Raw genomic sequence first — 15,618 nt, 5'->3', positions numbered from 1 at the left:
GGCAAAAGGCTTGGGGCTGGAGCTATAGGAGGGGCCGGAGGAGAACTGGGGACTTGGAAGTTCTGCCCTCGGCCCAGCAAGGGGGCAGGGTGCTGGAGATGCCTCTCTCCTTTGCCACGGACTCCTGGGCAGGGCGTGGGAAACAAGGGCCTAGGAGGGGCTGGCTGGGCTGATCCTTTTTGGGCCTGGCCCCAAAGCTAGGCTTGCTCATTCTTCAAGCCCAATGTTTATGCTTTTACTGGTATCTCTACTTCTGGGTCAGGGCCTTCTCCTTCCATGGTGAACATAAAGAAGAAAGGGCAGAAAGAGGGACAAGAAAGCAGATAAAGGCAATCTATGGGGAGAAGTCACATTCCAGCTGGTCCCTATCTTCAGCGCTGAGCTCCCCTCATCAGATACGGTTCCCTGAGGAAGGGCCTGGTAGCACCAGTCTCGGCAATGTGCCTTCAGCACACAGTGTGCCAAGGGCTTCTGGTATTTCTGTATATTTATATTTGTAATTGATTAATGTCATCGCCTTGAATCCTGGCTCTCATGGAGTGGCTCCATGCATTTTTCCATTTAAGGTATTTTAGGGACAGCCCGTTCTTACTAGCTCTATATTTAAACTGTGTGCTTACTTTACCCTTGGACCCCGACCCAGGCCCATACAGGATGAATCCCTCACGATCAGGACCGTGCGGTCCTGAGCTCCTGCTCACAAATGCAGTTTGAGGGACCTGCCTGAGTCTGACAAAGCTGTCAGGCCTCCATAAACAAACTCACCTCTGGAAGTCGTCAGAACATTCTGGCCCTGGGGAGGCTGGTAACCCTCAGCAAAGAAACCCAAATATGCAGACCCAGAGTTGCTCATAAAAATGATCTGAAGGGATTGCTGCACCACTTAGGCTAGACAGAAGCAAGGGCTTCTGGATCACTCATGCCAAAGGAGACTGTGGTTCTCTCTGCAAACTCTTTTCAAAGATACCCATCCCACTAGGGCTGGGGGTTTAGGCCTATGTCCTACCTATAGAGGCAGGAAGGACATGTTCCTAGAGAAAGAGAAGAAAGCTCAGAGGGGCAGAAAGGGCTAATCTTAGCCCTCTGCTGCTTGTGGCTCAGAGTCTTGCTCTCTGGCTTGAATTCCTGTCTGAGCAGAAACACCATCAGAAGGAGAGACTTCCTCACCACTGGCCCAAGCTGCAGCTTTCCAAGGAATTAAGCAAGTCCCGTTGCTCTGTTGGTGCATCAGCTCTCCAAGTCACCCCCTCCCGCTCCAACCACCTGCTTATCATCCAGCAACAGAGAGCCTGTGACCCTCCAGGACAGGCATGCTGTTCTGCTGTTTAACAAACCTGACTGCTAGAAAATTCTTTCCTTCACAAAACCAATTCTAACCCTAACATAGAGTGAGTTTCATCCTGTATGTGCACAGCAGCCCTGAGAATGTGTGACAGCATCTCCCGGGCTGTTCCCCCAAGTCTGGTCCCAGCTTCTGGTTGAAGATCCCAATCTGTGTGTGACTATCACTCTACCACCATCAGAGGTGGGTGAGATGCTCCGAGTGGGGGTGCTGTCCGAGGAGAAAGGAAGCCATGGTCGCCCATCCTGGACACTAAATTCCCGTTAGCGTAGCTCAGAACCACGTTATACGTTTTGACAGCTGTGTCTCCCTGTTGACTCATATTCAACACAGTTTTTTGACTTCTCTCTCTGATTCTAGATTTCACCCCCCTGCTGGTTAATCTCAATTGTTTCAGTGATTTCTCTGACCAGTAGAGGACAGAGGAATTCATAGTCAACAGGTAGAAATCACATCCTAGCATCTTGCCTTCCACTGCTGTCGTTTAGGTTAAGCCACGCAGAACAAAGAAGCTGCCATGCTTGCAAACCTACTGGCCTATGGGGAGGGTCCTTCCGCTGTGGTCCAAGCCACCTGGGCCCCAGATCCTGTTGTCCATCATCTCTGTCCCCACATTGCCACTCTCGCCAACAAACAAGCTGTTCTTGATCTCCTGCTTGGAGCCATCATCATACGGGAAGGTCCCACCACTGTAGAGAGAAGATGTCTGGAATGAGATGTCCAGAGACAGCAACCCACAGGGTGCCAAGGGCAATGATTGGCTCTTACCTGGCCAGGGTCAGGCCAATGCCATTGTCAGCAAACCTGGGGACAAGAGCAGACAGTCAGTGAAGTCGTGGAGGGAAGGACTCCTCCCTGCCCTGGTGTCATACTGAGGATCCTGTGTAGGGGAGGGGTCTTTGCATAAGCACCGGGTTTGCTGAGGGAGCAGGCTCACACATTCTGCGTAATAAAGGGGTCGCCTAGATCCCCGCCCACACAGTGTCTGACTCCAAAGAGAAAAGAGTGAATGCAGGGGCTCTCGGTGTTTGGTGCCACGTTGCATTAGCAACATTCAGACTGGACTCCATGGGCCTCCCTCTCCAGCCCACCCCCATCTGTGATTCCAGGGCTCACTGGGATACTGGACCAAGGGGATGTGGAGGGTCTTGCTACCCTCAGGACCAGCCCGCCCTGGGTAATGGTGGGGGTACATGGATGCAGTTCCATTGCCCGTAGCCATCCTCCCTACTGTTTCAGCCACAGCAGGAAGGACCACTAATAGCTGATTTCTAAGTTTCCCAGAAGTCAGGCGGACGTTGGCCCTGAGAAGTCAGTTTGCAATTACACTGTAGCGATCTCATGAGCTCCCTTTTGCCTTTGTTCATTTTGCGGGCCAGGAGGAGCACATTTCTGGAGGGAGTCTGGTTGTGAGTGATAAGGGGTCCCACAGAATCGGAGCCGAGCCTTGGGTCTGCGCTGCCGTGGACCGTGGGTCCAAATATGGCGGCTGCCTTCACTGCCTTTGTCCCAGGGGTGAACATCCCCTCGAAGTGCTACCCTCTGCTTCCTAAACTCTGGTGGCTTCATAGCATCCATAAACCTAAGCCAAATCCTTGGCTTCATGCTTCAGGCCCAAGTGAATGCACTTTCCCTCTGCTCCAGGGAGGGTCCCCGGCCGCCTGAAGTCTCCCTAGTTCCCGGTTTGCTTCTGCGTACCCTGTTCCCCATCCTCCGGGACGCGCGCACTTCTCCCTGTCTGAAGCCTATCCAGTTCAAATTCACCGTTCAAGGCCCACCTTCCAGGGCCCTGTGCTCTCTAGTCCTCTCCCAGGACTCCCTGGTTTTTGTTTCCCAGTCTCTTCATGGCTTTTCCTTTACCACCGCTGTCGCCCAGTACTCTGCCCAAGGTCCTCTCATGCTGCACTGTGCCCCTGGGGATGGCATGAAGACTCACAGCCTCCACCCCTACCAGTCTGCTGGTGACTCTACAATCAGCCACCCTTCCCCCCGCACTTCCAAACTGTGGTGTATTTCCATGGGGTACCTCAAAAGCATCTCAAACTTCACGCACATAAGACAAAACAGTTATCGTCCCCCTAAGCCTGTTCACTCTCCCGAAGCGCATTTTCACCTCAGTTCTCAGTGTCATTCCTTCTCCTCTGGACTACTGCCCTATTATTAGTTGCCCCTCCCACTTCTAGGAGTGCCTCCACCCACGGAGTGGTTTGCTGGAGTGACCTTCCTAAGAAATGGACACAAGGGCCAAATGCTCAAAGCTTCTCAAGGGATCCCCATCTTCTGTCAGCCCCTGGCTGTGCCCACTCATGAGACGACAACCTCTGCACCAGCCAGATTCTGGGCTACCTTGGAAGGAGGCCGGTGGAGGGTTAGACGAGCCACCCCCACTGGCAGGGGCATCCTTCACGATTTGTCTTTCGGCCCCAAGTCTGGCATCCACTCCCTCTACGGGGACATGAACTTCCAACAAGCCAGAATCTGAACATTCACTGGCTGCAGAACACCGCAGAGAATTTTAGCTTTGACCCCCATCTGTTTCCTCTTTCACTCACCTCTTGCATCATTTCTCTCTCAAGTGTCCTTGGGCCTCTATTCTAGGGATGAGCAGCTTATCTCATTGACTAGTGTCTTGGGTTGCGGGAAAGTTCTTCCTGCTACTGAGTGGAAATCTGCCCAGATCTGCAACTTCTGCTCCCTAGAGCCAATCAGAGCAAGCCTGCCTCCCGTCTGATACCCTAAATGCCCTTCAGAAGCCCAGAAGAGGCTCTCTTCTTCCCTTTCCCGTCTCCTCAAAACTTTCAAAATCCTCTTCTTTCCCTTCCTCTCTTCTCCGACCCCACAAAAAAACCCACCCCGGTTTCTCTGCCAGCGGCATTCCCTTTCCAACCCTGTGTGTGTCTGGCTCTCTCTGGGGTCCATCCATGGGTCAGTGTCTGTCTTGCCCAGGCCTCTGCTTTTCTGAGAAGTCTTTACACATGTGAGCGTGTGTGTGTGTGAAATCTGTCTCTGTTTCTCTCCTCACACACTCTCACTTCCTCTTGCTCCTTTCACGAGCAAGTCTCCCTTCACTTCTCCTTTAACTGGTCACGATAAAATGGAGAAATACACTTATTTCCCATGTAGAGTTTCTGATTCCCATTTTTTAACACCAAAGGTAGATGAGGAGAATGTTTCATGCTACTCCTTTAGAGGAAGTCCCAACTCAGCTGCCTGTCCCTCTGGTTCTTGTCCAGTGGGGGCCGTGGCTCTCCATGGGGACCTTATATCAGAACTCAGTGTTCCTTGTCTTCTTCCTTTGCACCTTGGAATCTGATGTGCTGATATTTGAAGTCCCAGTTCAACTATTCACCCTTCGGAAAATTCATCCAACTGAGCCTCATTGTCTAAGATGGAGATGAGAATTTATATCTCCAAGAAACATGGTAAGAAATAAATGCAACCAAGGATCCAGCACACAGTAGGTGCCCAGAAAGTGCTGGTTTCCTTCCTCCTTCCTTCCTTCCTTTCGCTGACTGGTTATAGGACAAGTTATGTGGCTTACAGCCAAGCCCAGTGACTATTTGGGGGCAAGTCATGCCCCACAGCCCCTAGCATGGTGGGCTGAAGCCACATGCTGCTTCTAGGGGGTTCTCTGGGTCACTGCCCGCTGCCATTCCATGCTTCTGCCTGGGTGGGCGACCAGACGGTCAAACATCGGTATGTCTGGATTCCTCTCTCTGTCTTGCTCGTGTCTGTCCCCTGCCCAGGGGAGGAGCATCGTCTCACGCTGTGCCAATGCCACACTCACCGGCAGCTGTCCAGCCATACGTCCCCACCACGCAGCCAGGCCCCATGGTCCTGGTTCTTGTAGGCAGTGAAGTGCTTGATGATGGCCGGCTCCCGGGGCTTCAGAGGGTCGGCGTCCTGGTGGGGGCTGTATCTGGAACACAGCATGGGGAGGCACAGGTGGCCGTGTTGGGGGGACTCCTGAACTGACTCCCTTCTGGGCAGTGAGTTTCTCTCTGCTTATGGCCCGAAAGACTCGGCTGAACAGCAACCAACTCGTACCCCCTGGGCTCTGCAGTGAACTTCCTAAGCTTGCTGCGGAAGTCAGAGGTCTTTTCCCCAGGGTCCAGCCCCATGCATCCTACGGACATGTCACTTCTCTTGTTATCATCACCACTGGGGAACCCCGCCGCCCCAAGGAGGGGTCAAATCACAGAAGGAAGTTCTGAGGTGCCCAGCTCTCTACCCCCCTGGGGGTAACCTTGACCTGGTGCCTTTCCTGGGCTTCTACATCTTAGCCACCAAATGGAGCACTGAGCCTGGATGCTCCTGATGTCCAGGCCAGCAAAAGTCTTCCATGTCATGTCTCCATGGACATGATCATGTCATTGGTGTTACCCACTTTTTTTTTTTTTTGCGGTACGTGGGCCTCTCACTGTTGTGGCCTCTTCCATTGCAGAGCACAGGCTCCGGACGCACAGGCTCAGTGGCCATGGCTCACGGGCCCGGCCGCTCCGCGGCATGTGGGATCTTCCCGGGCCGGGGCACGAACCCGTGTCCCCTGCATCGGCAGGCGGACTCTCAACCACTGCGCCACCAGGGAAGCCCCTGGTGTTACCCACTTTTGACAGAGACCAAGCACTTGGTCTCCTTAAAGGGTACTGATTTTCCTAACTACCTTGAGGTTTTGACAGCATCTCTTAAAAGCAGCTCCTGGCCTTGGGCTGAGCTCCAGATGTACTTACAGGTACAACCTGAATGTTCCTTCCTATTACATTGATAGCGAAATTCCTCCCTTCTTTTCTCTTCACCTTTTTATCCTGGTCCAACCTGCTGGGGCCCTGGCCAGTCCTGTCAACTTATCAAAAAGCAGGTATTGGATTTTGCTGATGTTTTTAGAAACCTCTCGGAATTTCTTTTTCCCCTCAGCTGCTCAAGCCTCAACCCTGACTCAGATTTGGCCCTGCTCAGATGTTCACATGGTACCCCCAGCAATGAGCTTGATGTGCAGCACATAGAATTACCTGGCGGAAATAATGGAGAGGAAGGGCCGCTTGTCCTTGGCAGAGGCCTGAGTAGTTTTGACTCCGTTGTCTATGATCATGCCAGCCTGGGGAGAGGGAACATTCAGGGACACATGAGCTTGGACAGCAGATTGCAGGCATCTTCTCACTCCCAGCCTCACTGCGTACTCTTGAATGCTCCAGTGAAACCAGCTCCGCTCTCAGGATGCATTAATAGAGGTAGGGGGTCTGCAACGAGGGAGGTGAAGAACCTGCATTGCTCTACATTGCTCAAGTCAAATCTGGAATAAGCTGTCCTCTTGGAGGTGCAGATGAGGACCCTGAGGTTTAGAGGGGTTAAGCATCTTGTCCAAGGCCGCACAGCGAAGTCCATGCCCCAAACTCACACTGCATTGGGCAGTTATAAGCCCAGGCCCCAAATTAAGGATGACAGATATGCTTTCTTGGGAAATGTGTCTGCAGAGATGCAAAGAAAATGCTGAACTTAAGTCCCGTCTTTACCTTGGGGCAGGGGTCTGGGATCCTTCCCCAGTCTTGTCTTGGTTTTCACCTGACCGAAGGAAAGAACCTTGCTTTCTTATTTGGCTCCAAAGGTGTCCACTTTGTCAGCCATGGGTGAGTGGGAGTGAGGCTGCCCAGTGAGGCCCCGTTCAGTCCGCCTTCAGGGCTGGATTCCCTTGGCCTCCTAGGGAGGCTTGGACTCCTTATCTCTTTTTTTTTTTTTTTTTTTTGCGGTAGGTGGGCCTCTCACTGCTGTGGCCTCTCCCATTGCGGAGCACAGGCTCTGGACACACAGGCTCAGCGGCCATGGCTCATGGGCCCAGCCGCTCCGTGGCATGTGGGATCTTCCCGGACCGGGGCACAAACCCATGTCCCCTGCATCAGTAGGCGGACTCTCAACCACTGCACCACCAGGGAAGCCCTCCTTATCTCTTCTTTACAGAACTGGAGGACACTGGCTATTGTGATCTTCAATTGACTTCTAATTAAGCAGTGGTGATGTGAGTCAAGAGAAATGGGACTTGATTCCCAGTTCTTCTCTCATGAGCTAGGACCTTGGGTAAATCCCTTCACCTCTCGGGCCTCAGTTTCAGTCTGTGTAAGATGGGATGATAACACTGAATTCCTGCTGTGAGGACCAAATAAGAGAAGCCAGGTGAAGAGTCTGGGAGCAGGACCCTTACACGGTGGCATGGAGTCAGGGCTCACCAGGTGTGAACACCACACACGGGGCTCCTCCTTGGCTCGGAATCCATCCGGAATCCAGGCAGCGGAATCCACCCGGCTCGAGGATCCTCTTCGCTCCTTTCCCACCCTGCCACCCCCGAGGGCCCCTCCCTCCATCTGCGGCCAGGAGTCCTTGCCTACTTCCCTGCTGGAAACCATCCTCCCTCACGTATTCCTCCCCTTTCCAACCTCTCCAAACATCCGGGTACTGCGTGGCCCACCTGCGGCTCATAGGAAGGCTTCTCAAGGAAGGGATCTCGACAAGAAGTACTGCCCCCTGCTTCCCACAGCCCCCAGAGCCTCTGCACCTGCTCTGTATGGAGACGGCTGTCCCAGGCCCACGGCAGCCTGAGGCACGCCCACTCGGAGCCTGTGCTAACTCTCTCCTCTGTCCAGGTGATGCTGTTGCCCTCTGGCCTCCACCCTCTGCCCCATGAAACTCTTCTTTCTTGGCCTCTAAGACATGACACTGCCTGGGGTCCTCCCTCTGCCTACACTGCCCAGTCCTCCTCACAGGCCCACCCCACCTCCTAGCTGTATACACAGGTCTATTCTGAGATTATTTCTCGTCTTCATGGGCTTCTCCCTAGCTGAGTGTCTTTGGTTTCGACCCTGAATGCATCCATTCTCCTCTAGGACCCTCTGTTTCTTCATCTGTACCACTAGGGAGCGGACCAGAAGAACAGCCTTGACATTTGGGCCTCTACCTGCACACTGCCCCTGCGTCCCCAAGACCACCTCTGTCCCCAGCACGGCATCTCTGGTCTCAGCCTCGCTCCCCAGCTCCATTCCCGCGTGCCCACGACTCTGGTCTGGATGCTGTCCTCAACTGGGGGCCCTTGACACACCCAAGAGCCCGGTCCCTTTCCCCAGCACCTTGCTTGGTGCTGGACACACAGAACTACTGATGAGCAAACGAAGATGACAGAAATTTCTGTTTTCCACCTGCCTCCTTAGCACTGCATGGATGGAGGACCCGCTTCCCAGAAAAAAAAGCGACCAGAGGAGAGGATGCTGATGCTGCCTTCATCTTCCTGCAGAACAAGGTCCTGACCTTCCCTAGCTCACAGATCAGGCCTGGCTTTTCGGAGTCACCACCGTTCCCATCCCCACCAAGTGAACTGCGAAATCAAACTCAGGGGCCCAGCTCTGGGGCTGCCAGGAGGAGCTCTGGCTCTTCCGGCTCTAATCATGCACAGGCCTGGGAACGAGGACCAGTGGATGGGCGGGGAGGCCTGGAAGGACTTACCCGGTAGTTGGAGTGTGCTCGGTTGTTAAGGAATTTTCCCAGTGGGATGTGCTCTGAATAACCTGGGGAGTACATTCCGGCCGAGGGGCCCGTCGGTACATGGTGAAAAATGAACCAAAATCCAGTTTCCTGGTGGAGGAGGACATGGGGGGGAAGCCACAGAATTCAGCACCAGGGAGCTTCTTGTTGGGGTGACTGGATTGCCCAAACTAGGGGTGGGCCTAGCGCTATTACCCAAATGGCCCCAACGCCCATTCCCAGACACACCCGCAGGAAACAGCGAGAAGTTTGAGGCGAATATATTTTGGGGGGTGGGCATCCATCCTGACTGTTAAAACCCTTCTGTGGTCCTACTGTATCTGTGGTCCTACTGTATCAGCCATGGGCGCCAAATGGCTGGATTTCAGAGTCACTGCCGGGGTTAATCTCCCCCTCCTGACACATAATGGGAGGATTTCCTGAGTGTTCTTGGCTTTACCCTTTCATTCTGCAGATATGGAAGCTGAGGCCCAGAGACGGCACCTGACCTGCTCCCCAGGAAGGTAAGCAGCACGGAGGGGTGGGTAAGGGCAGGGCTGTGTAGGCAGAATACCGTGTTTGTATCCTGTGCATGTCCCTGCCTTACTTTCCTCCCCACCATAGTACAAACCTCATAGGGTTGACACAAGAATTAAATTATTGGAGCTTATGGAACATCCCTGGGAGTCCAGGGGTTAAGACTCCATGCTCCCAAAGCAGGGGGCACAGGTTCAATGCCTGGATGGGGAACTAAGATCCCGCATGTTGCGTGGCATGGCCAAAAATAAATAAATAAAAATAAATGAACTTGTGCACACACCAACACACACAAAAAATAAAAAATAAATAAAGTGTGAAAAATATAATAAAAAAATTTGAGCTTAGAACACTGATGTGCCAGGCATCTAATAATGCTATGGATTACTCATTAGCTATGATCACCAGTGTGACAAAGGGCCAGAGGCATCACTTAAAAGCAAGTCCATCTGCCTCCCAAGCTGGCTTTTCCCTCTTCACGCTAAGCCTGACTGCATAGATACCTAGACTGGGGGCTCAGGGCACACATCTTTCAGGGTTGGCCCCAGCCGTCTCCTCTCCCCCAGCCCCACCCAAAAAAGGGATGTTTCTGCTCACCTCAGATCCCGCAGCAGCACAGTTTATGAGGTTGTTGTTGGGATTGGCCATCCAGAAGGTGGACACAGCACTGTGGGCAGATTGAATGGCGTCAGACAGGGGGCTACTGGCTCCCATCTTGCTGCCCAGGGCGGAGGGGTGGCCCATGTCAGGGACTCTAACATTGCTTTGATGAGCCTCTTATCAGTGACTTGAGATGCCCTTGATTTGTTGATCTGAAACCCAGTTTTCTCATTAAACTGGGGTGCATTTATGCCTTTAACACGTTCAGAATTTGAATGGGGCATGGCTCTTGAAGGTATAAGCAAGTTTGTGGGTTAAATCTGAGATGGACCCTAGAAGAAATATAAGTCAGGAGAACCCAGAAAAATGGCTGTCTCTGAGGGAGAGGCCCTGGACTCAGAAGGTTGACTGTACAAGAAGCTCTCTCTCTCTCTCTCTCTGTCTCTGACTCTCTCATGTCAAGAAACAGACCAGTGCAGCTGGTGCCCACGTGGACACGCTGTGGGCTCCGAGGTGGCAGCCTGCTTCCTCTCCTCAAAGGAGCACTGTGTGGCCTCAGGAAAAGCCTGAGGATGAGAACAGTGGTTCTCTTTGGCCAAAAACGATGCCCGTGAGGCACACTGAGAAGGGAGAAGTAGAAAACACACTCCTGCCCTCTGTCTGAGCAGCTGAGAGCCTTAGGTGGTTAAGGGCTGTGAGGTCCAAGCCGCTCAGGAACCCAGGAGTGAGAAGTCAGATGCTGGGCTGGGAAGTCGTGTGAGCACGTGCACACAGGCCCGGCACGGTTCAGGGCAGGGAGAGGGAGGTGCTTACTTGCAGTCCTGCCTGGGCTTGGGGATGTACCCCGGGTAGGAGTCTTCTGTGATCATCTTGCACATCTTGCTGTCGCGGTCGGAGGGGAGGAGGGTTCCAGACTTGACAAGGAGGCCGAGGCAGTGCTCAAAGGTATTGCGTTCCTCTGGCCCATCTTCCGTGAAGAAGCAGTGGCCCAAAGAATTATAGCCCACAATGTCCTTGACCTGCAGGGGTCAAGACAGGGGCGACAGTTCGCCCAGCGTCGTTACTCATGTGCTCATTCATCCATTCAACAAACATTAAACAGCCTGAGCCAGGCACCAGGCTCTGAGAGGGGATCTGGGGGTTTGGAGATGGACCTGACATGGGTACGACAGAGCCGTGACTTTAAAGTCCTTTCCAGCTGGAGGTGCTGCAACTGAGCCTTCGTGGGGTGGGGAGGAGAACAAAATGCTAGAAGTGGGCCCAACTGGAGACCGTGGACGAGGCCTTGTGAGCCTAATCTGGTGAGGACACGGCGAGTCCACTGCTCACAGGACTTTATGTGGAGGCTTTCACCAAGAGGTCCCACCAGAAAGGGGGGTAGGGAGAGCTCCGTCTGAGCCAGGCCAGGGCTGGCTCAGCCAGTAAGACTGGTTCCTCACCATGCCCTCTCCCATGGATCCAAGCCAGCTTTGAAGCCTGCAACCACAACAAGCCACACTTGCAGAAAACCAGAAAATGCTGCAAACTCCAGCTCTTCAATATTCTTCTTGGAATCTCAGAGTCAGTGGGCCAAGTAGAGAAACCACTTGAAGACATGGAGAGACGCGGAGTACAGTCTTAGCTGTGCCCACAAACATCACAGGCTCTTAGACAAGTCTGCCAACCTCTCGCCAACACACGTTCCCCACCACACAATGGAGGAGTCCAAGTCCAGGATCTCCTAGGCCCCTTCTGGGTCTGAATGTCTATGAACTCATCAATCTGAGAACGAGAACGGGGGTAGAGGGCCTCTGGCCTGAGCCCTAGCTCCCTTCCTCAAGCAGGACTCTGTTCACGAGCATCCCTGACAAACGGGCATCCTGCGTCACTTGAACACCCCACAGGTGAGATGCTCGCTACCTCCCAAGGTGCCCTGTCCACAGCGGGGCATGAGGATGGTGAGAAACACCTCACTAGCGGTCTGAGATCTTCCATCCTCATGCCCATCCCTGGGGCCCTGACGGCCCAGTGACGTCACCCAACCAAGGAAGCTGCTGCTCCCCTCTGACACCATTCTACCCACACCTATTAAGTACCCACTGCTGCACCAGGCCCTGGAACATTCACACATCATCCCCAAACAACTCCCCCGTCAGCACTGTTACCATTTCGAGGGGCGTCCTGTACACTGTAGGAAGTTTAGCAACATCCCTGGCCCCTACCCACTAGAGGCCAGCAGGACCGTCTCAGCTGTGACAACCAAAAATGTCTCCAGGCATTCATTGCCAAGTATTCCACTGGGGAAGGGAGGTGACAAAGTTGTCCCTGACTGAGAAGCACTAATCGAGGGTAAACACCCCAATTCCCTCCAGAGCCTTTTCTATGGCAAATCTTACCTACTCCCCAACTCCCAGGCAGACATGCTCTAGAAGCATCCAGAACTAGGACCCTTTATGTCCCAGCACTGGCCTGGGCTCTTATATCTTTTCATCTTGCTGAAATCTTACACAATCCTGTATTAATTTTTTTTCAGAGATGAGGAAAATGAGACTCAGAAAGGTTGAGTGATTTGCCCAAGGTCACACAACCCACGTGTGCAAAGCCAGGGCTGGAACCCCCGTTTTCTGACTGTGTCCATTCACCCAGGAGGACGGAGCACAGGCACAACTGCCCTATTCCAGGCAAGCTCTTCGTTTTCTCAAACAAGGTTCGCTTCCTTAATCTTTGGTAATAGGCGAGGCCGTGATCTTGAATGCTACTCAGTCCCCCAATAAGCATTTTAGTCAATACCAAGATCATGCAGTGGGACTGCTTCCTTTCCTCCTAGTGAGCTAGGAAAGTTTGTTGCAAATAGCCTGGAAAGACAAGCATGGGAGGAAGGGGCAAGAAAACGTGGGCTGCTCGTGCTGGCAGGGACATCGAGAGCAAGTTCAATGCCTTCACGTTACAGAGGAGGACACTCAGGCCCAGAGGAGGGACATGGAGCAGCGTTCAGACCCGGGCCCATAGCTCCTCTGAAATCCTAGGCACCCAGCTGCCCGCTGTCTGGATCACACTTTGGGTGTCCTCTTTGAATGTACGTGAATAATGAATTGGGTACTTTCTTATTCTAACAAATGTCTGAATAAGAAATTCCCTCCAGGCCCCTTGAGTTGTGCTCTGGAGAGAAAAACCCTTTCTTTTGGAAATGAATAAAAATAACTACTGTTTACTGTGAAATGTTTTACATACATTCTCTCATTTAATCCTTACCAAAACTACTATTCCCTTTCTACCGATGGCACCGAGACTTAGAAAGTTGCCTGAGTCACTTCTCTTGCAAGGACGGATTGAGACTTGCTTCTCCATCTGTCTGATCCAAAACCTGTGTCCTAATCAATTCTCAACAGCACCAGAAAAGTAACCTCCCATCTTGTGTTGCATTTCTTTCTTCTCGTTAGTAGTGGGGTGAGGTGGCATATAGAGTTCAGAGAGAAGCATGATAAGGTCGAAGGAAGCCCTGGGCTGGGAGTAGAAGACACAAGTTCAAGTTTGGCTTCATCACAAACTTGCAGTGTCATTTGCCTGAGTGTCCTTAGGGAGACTTCTGAAATCCCTTCCAGCTCTGACACTGTACGATTGTTCTTCCTTAGAACATTTCCCAGAATTAGATACTTAAACTGTGACATAGCTTGAGATGGACAGACAGAGAGAGATGACAGATAGATAGGTAGATAGTAAGTGGCTGGATAGACAGACACATACGTATGGACTTACGGGTGCCCGCTGAATCCCCATGCATGCTACCCAGAAGCAGTGTGTAAGCTCCCTGCCATTGTCTTGCACAAACTGTATTTTCCCTTTGTTCTTCTGGACGTATTCCCTTATGACTGACAATCATGAAAGCGATTCCTGAGAGCTGTTTTAAGTCTTCAGCTGTTGTTAGGTGGAGTCTAGGCATGACATTGTGAAGGATGAAACTCCCCAGCTCTCAGGAACGGCTTCAATTAGGGTGACCGTTTAGTTTATTGTCTGAACCAGGACATTATCGAGAGTGAAAGGGGGTACCGTTAGTCAGTCATCTGGGATAGCAGGTGTAACATGGAACTGTTCTTTGCAAATCAGGGCATAGAGTCACCCCAAGTGAGGACTTCCCCCTGAAACCTGTACACAGTACAAAAAAGAAATTACTGTTTAAAACAAATACACACAGAAATGAACTATATCTCTGATTCTGCCTTCTAGGGTGGGACTGATATAATTCATCTTAGTGAGAAACCTGGCTACAAATAGGATCTTATTAAAAGCAAGATTGTAATTTCTGAGCTTCTGCTGTTTACTTGTCTTTTCTATTTTTGTTTGTTTGTTTGTTTGAGATGCTAAAGAAAAGAGCCTTGGAGTAGGTGGTAATTTGCTTTGCAGGGTGTGTTAATGAGTTTCTGAATATGCAAATAGAAGCTGGAAAAGGAAATGGAGAGCCCAATCACTCTGCCTAATAAGGAGAAGGATGTGTTTTTTGTTGTTGTTTTGCCCCGCTGCGCGGCATGTGGGATCTTAGTTCCCCAACCGGGGATCTAACTCATGCGCAGAGTCTTAACCACTGGACTGCCAGGGAAGTCCTGAGAATGAGTTTTTAAGGCGGCCCAGGAGCAGCGGAGGAGGAGAAGGAAGGACCCCCGCAGCCAGGTGGAGGGGAGGGGAGGGGAGGGTTTAAGAAGAGGGACCTGTTTCTCCATTTCCAGTTGATTTCTGTGCTGATCTATGACGCACCCCTACCTCCTTCCCATCTCTTTCCCACTCTGCCAGCGGAAGCCCTGGCCAGTTAAACTTTGGGGGAAAACAAGCCCAGGAGTCTGGGTTCCTCATTTGGGCTCAGGAGGGAAGGAGAGATGAGAGCAGCTCATGAAGCAAGAAATGAGTGAGACCGAATTCAAGAAACTGGAAAAAGGGGAAATCAGGGAAAACAGAAGCCTCGCCCACAATCCCCAGAGCTCTGAGACTGGGACAGAGGGCACTGAGTTTCCCACCAAAGAGGTAAAGGAGCTCCAGTCCTCTTTAGTGGAAAGCCAAAGGGAAGGTGTCTCCCTAAGGCTGGAGGGCTTGAGGACTGGCTGCAGTCCATGTAGGGCGCCCCCTGCATAGTCAATGTGGCAGCCTGTTGAGGACATCCTGGTTGCTACTGGAGGCCTTTATAGCAAAGGTAACACACTTGGAGCAGTGAATGAGGTGAGAAAGAAAGACGGGACATGTTTACTTCTCCTATCCACTCTGCTGTAAAAAAGGAAAAGAGGCGAAAACAGGCAGAATCCATACCAGAGTCTTTTTTTACCTTTCTCAAGAGAACTGGAATGGATTCATTGTCTTCCGGAAAAGAATACTTAGGTGACCCCCGTGTCCTGCCTCAGAGCTCAGAAACGCACAGTAAGATGTAGCGTGAGCCCATCTTACACCCACAGCTGTCCACCCCTCAGATAACGTGCAGTAGCCCCTTCCTTTGAAGGCAGGCTTTGCCTCCCATCTGCCAGCATCCCAGAGCTTTGGTGCAAACCCCCCAGTTTCAAGAAGGACACCATCAACAGTGTCAGTATCACGAAAGCCATTTCCCAGGCTCTGTTCTGTAGAACACTAACTCTGTGGAAGGCAAAGGTTGTGTGAAAAAAGGGCTCTGCACTTTAGAA

At 52.0% G+C, this 15,618-nt stretch overlaps 1 protein-coding gene across 1 annotated transcript in view; it reads right to left on the bottom strand.

Moving 5' to 3' along the window:
* The window catches only part of CEMIP (cell migration inducing hyaluronidase 1), a gene marked incomplete at both ends in the record, with an annotated part of 72,116 nt that overhangs the window by 17,906 nt on the left and 38,592 nt on the right, over nucleotides 1-15,618 (bottom strand). The window contains 7 exons of the mRNA XM_079700840.1: nucleotides 1,876-2,031; nucleotides 2,111-2,146; nucleotides 5,130-5,261; nucleotides 6,352-6,437; nucleotides 8,828-8,956; nucleotides 9,980-10,049; nucleotides 10,796-11,001. Of these exons, the coding sequence (XP_079556966.1) occupies nucleotides 1,876-2,031; nucleotides 2,111-2,146; nucleotides 5,130-5,261; nucleotides 6,352-6,437; nucleotides 8,828-8,956; nucleotides 9,980-10,049; nucleotides 10,796-11,001 (815 nt within the window). The remainder of the gene's footprint in view (nucleotides 1-1,875; nucleotides 2,032-2,110; nucleotides 2,147-5,129; nucleotides 5,262-6,351; nucleotides 6,438-8,827; nucleotides 8,957-9,979; nucleotides 10,050-10,795; nucleotides 11,002-15,618) is intronic.

The sequence above is a fragment of the Hyperoodon ampullatus genome (genome assembly GCF_949752795.1).
Source record: "Hyperoodon ampullatus genome assembly, chromosome: 3".
Taxonomy (NCBI): Eukaryota; Metazoa; Chordata; class Mammalia; order Artiodactyla; family Ziphiidae; genus Hyperoodon; species Hyperoodon ampullatus.
This window is presented reverse-complemented; position numbering and strand designations above follow the sequence as displayed.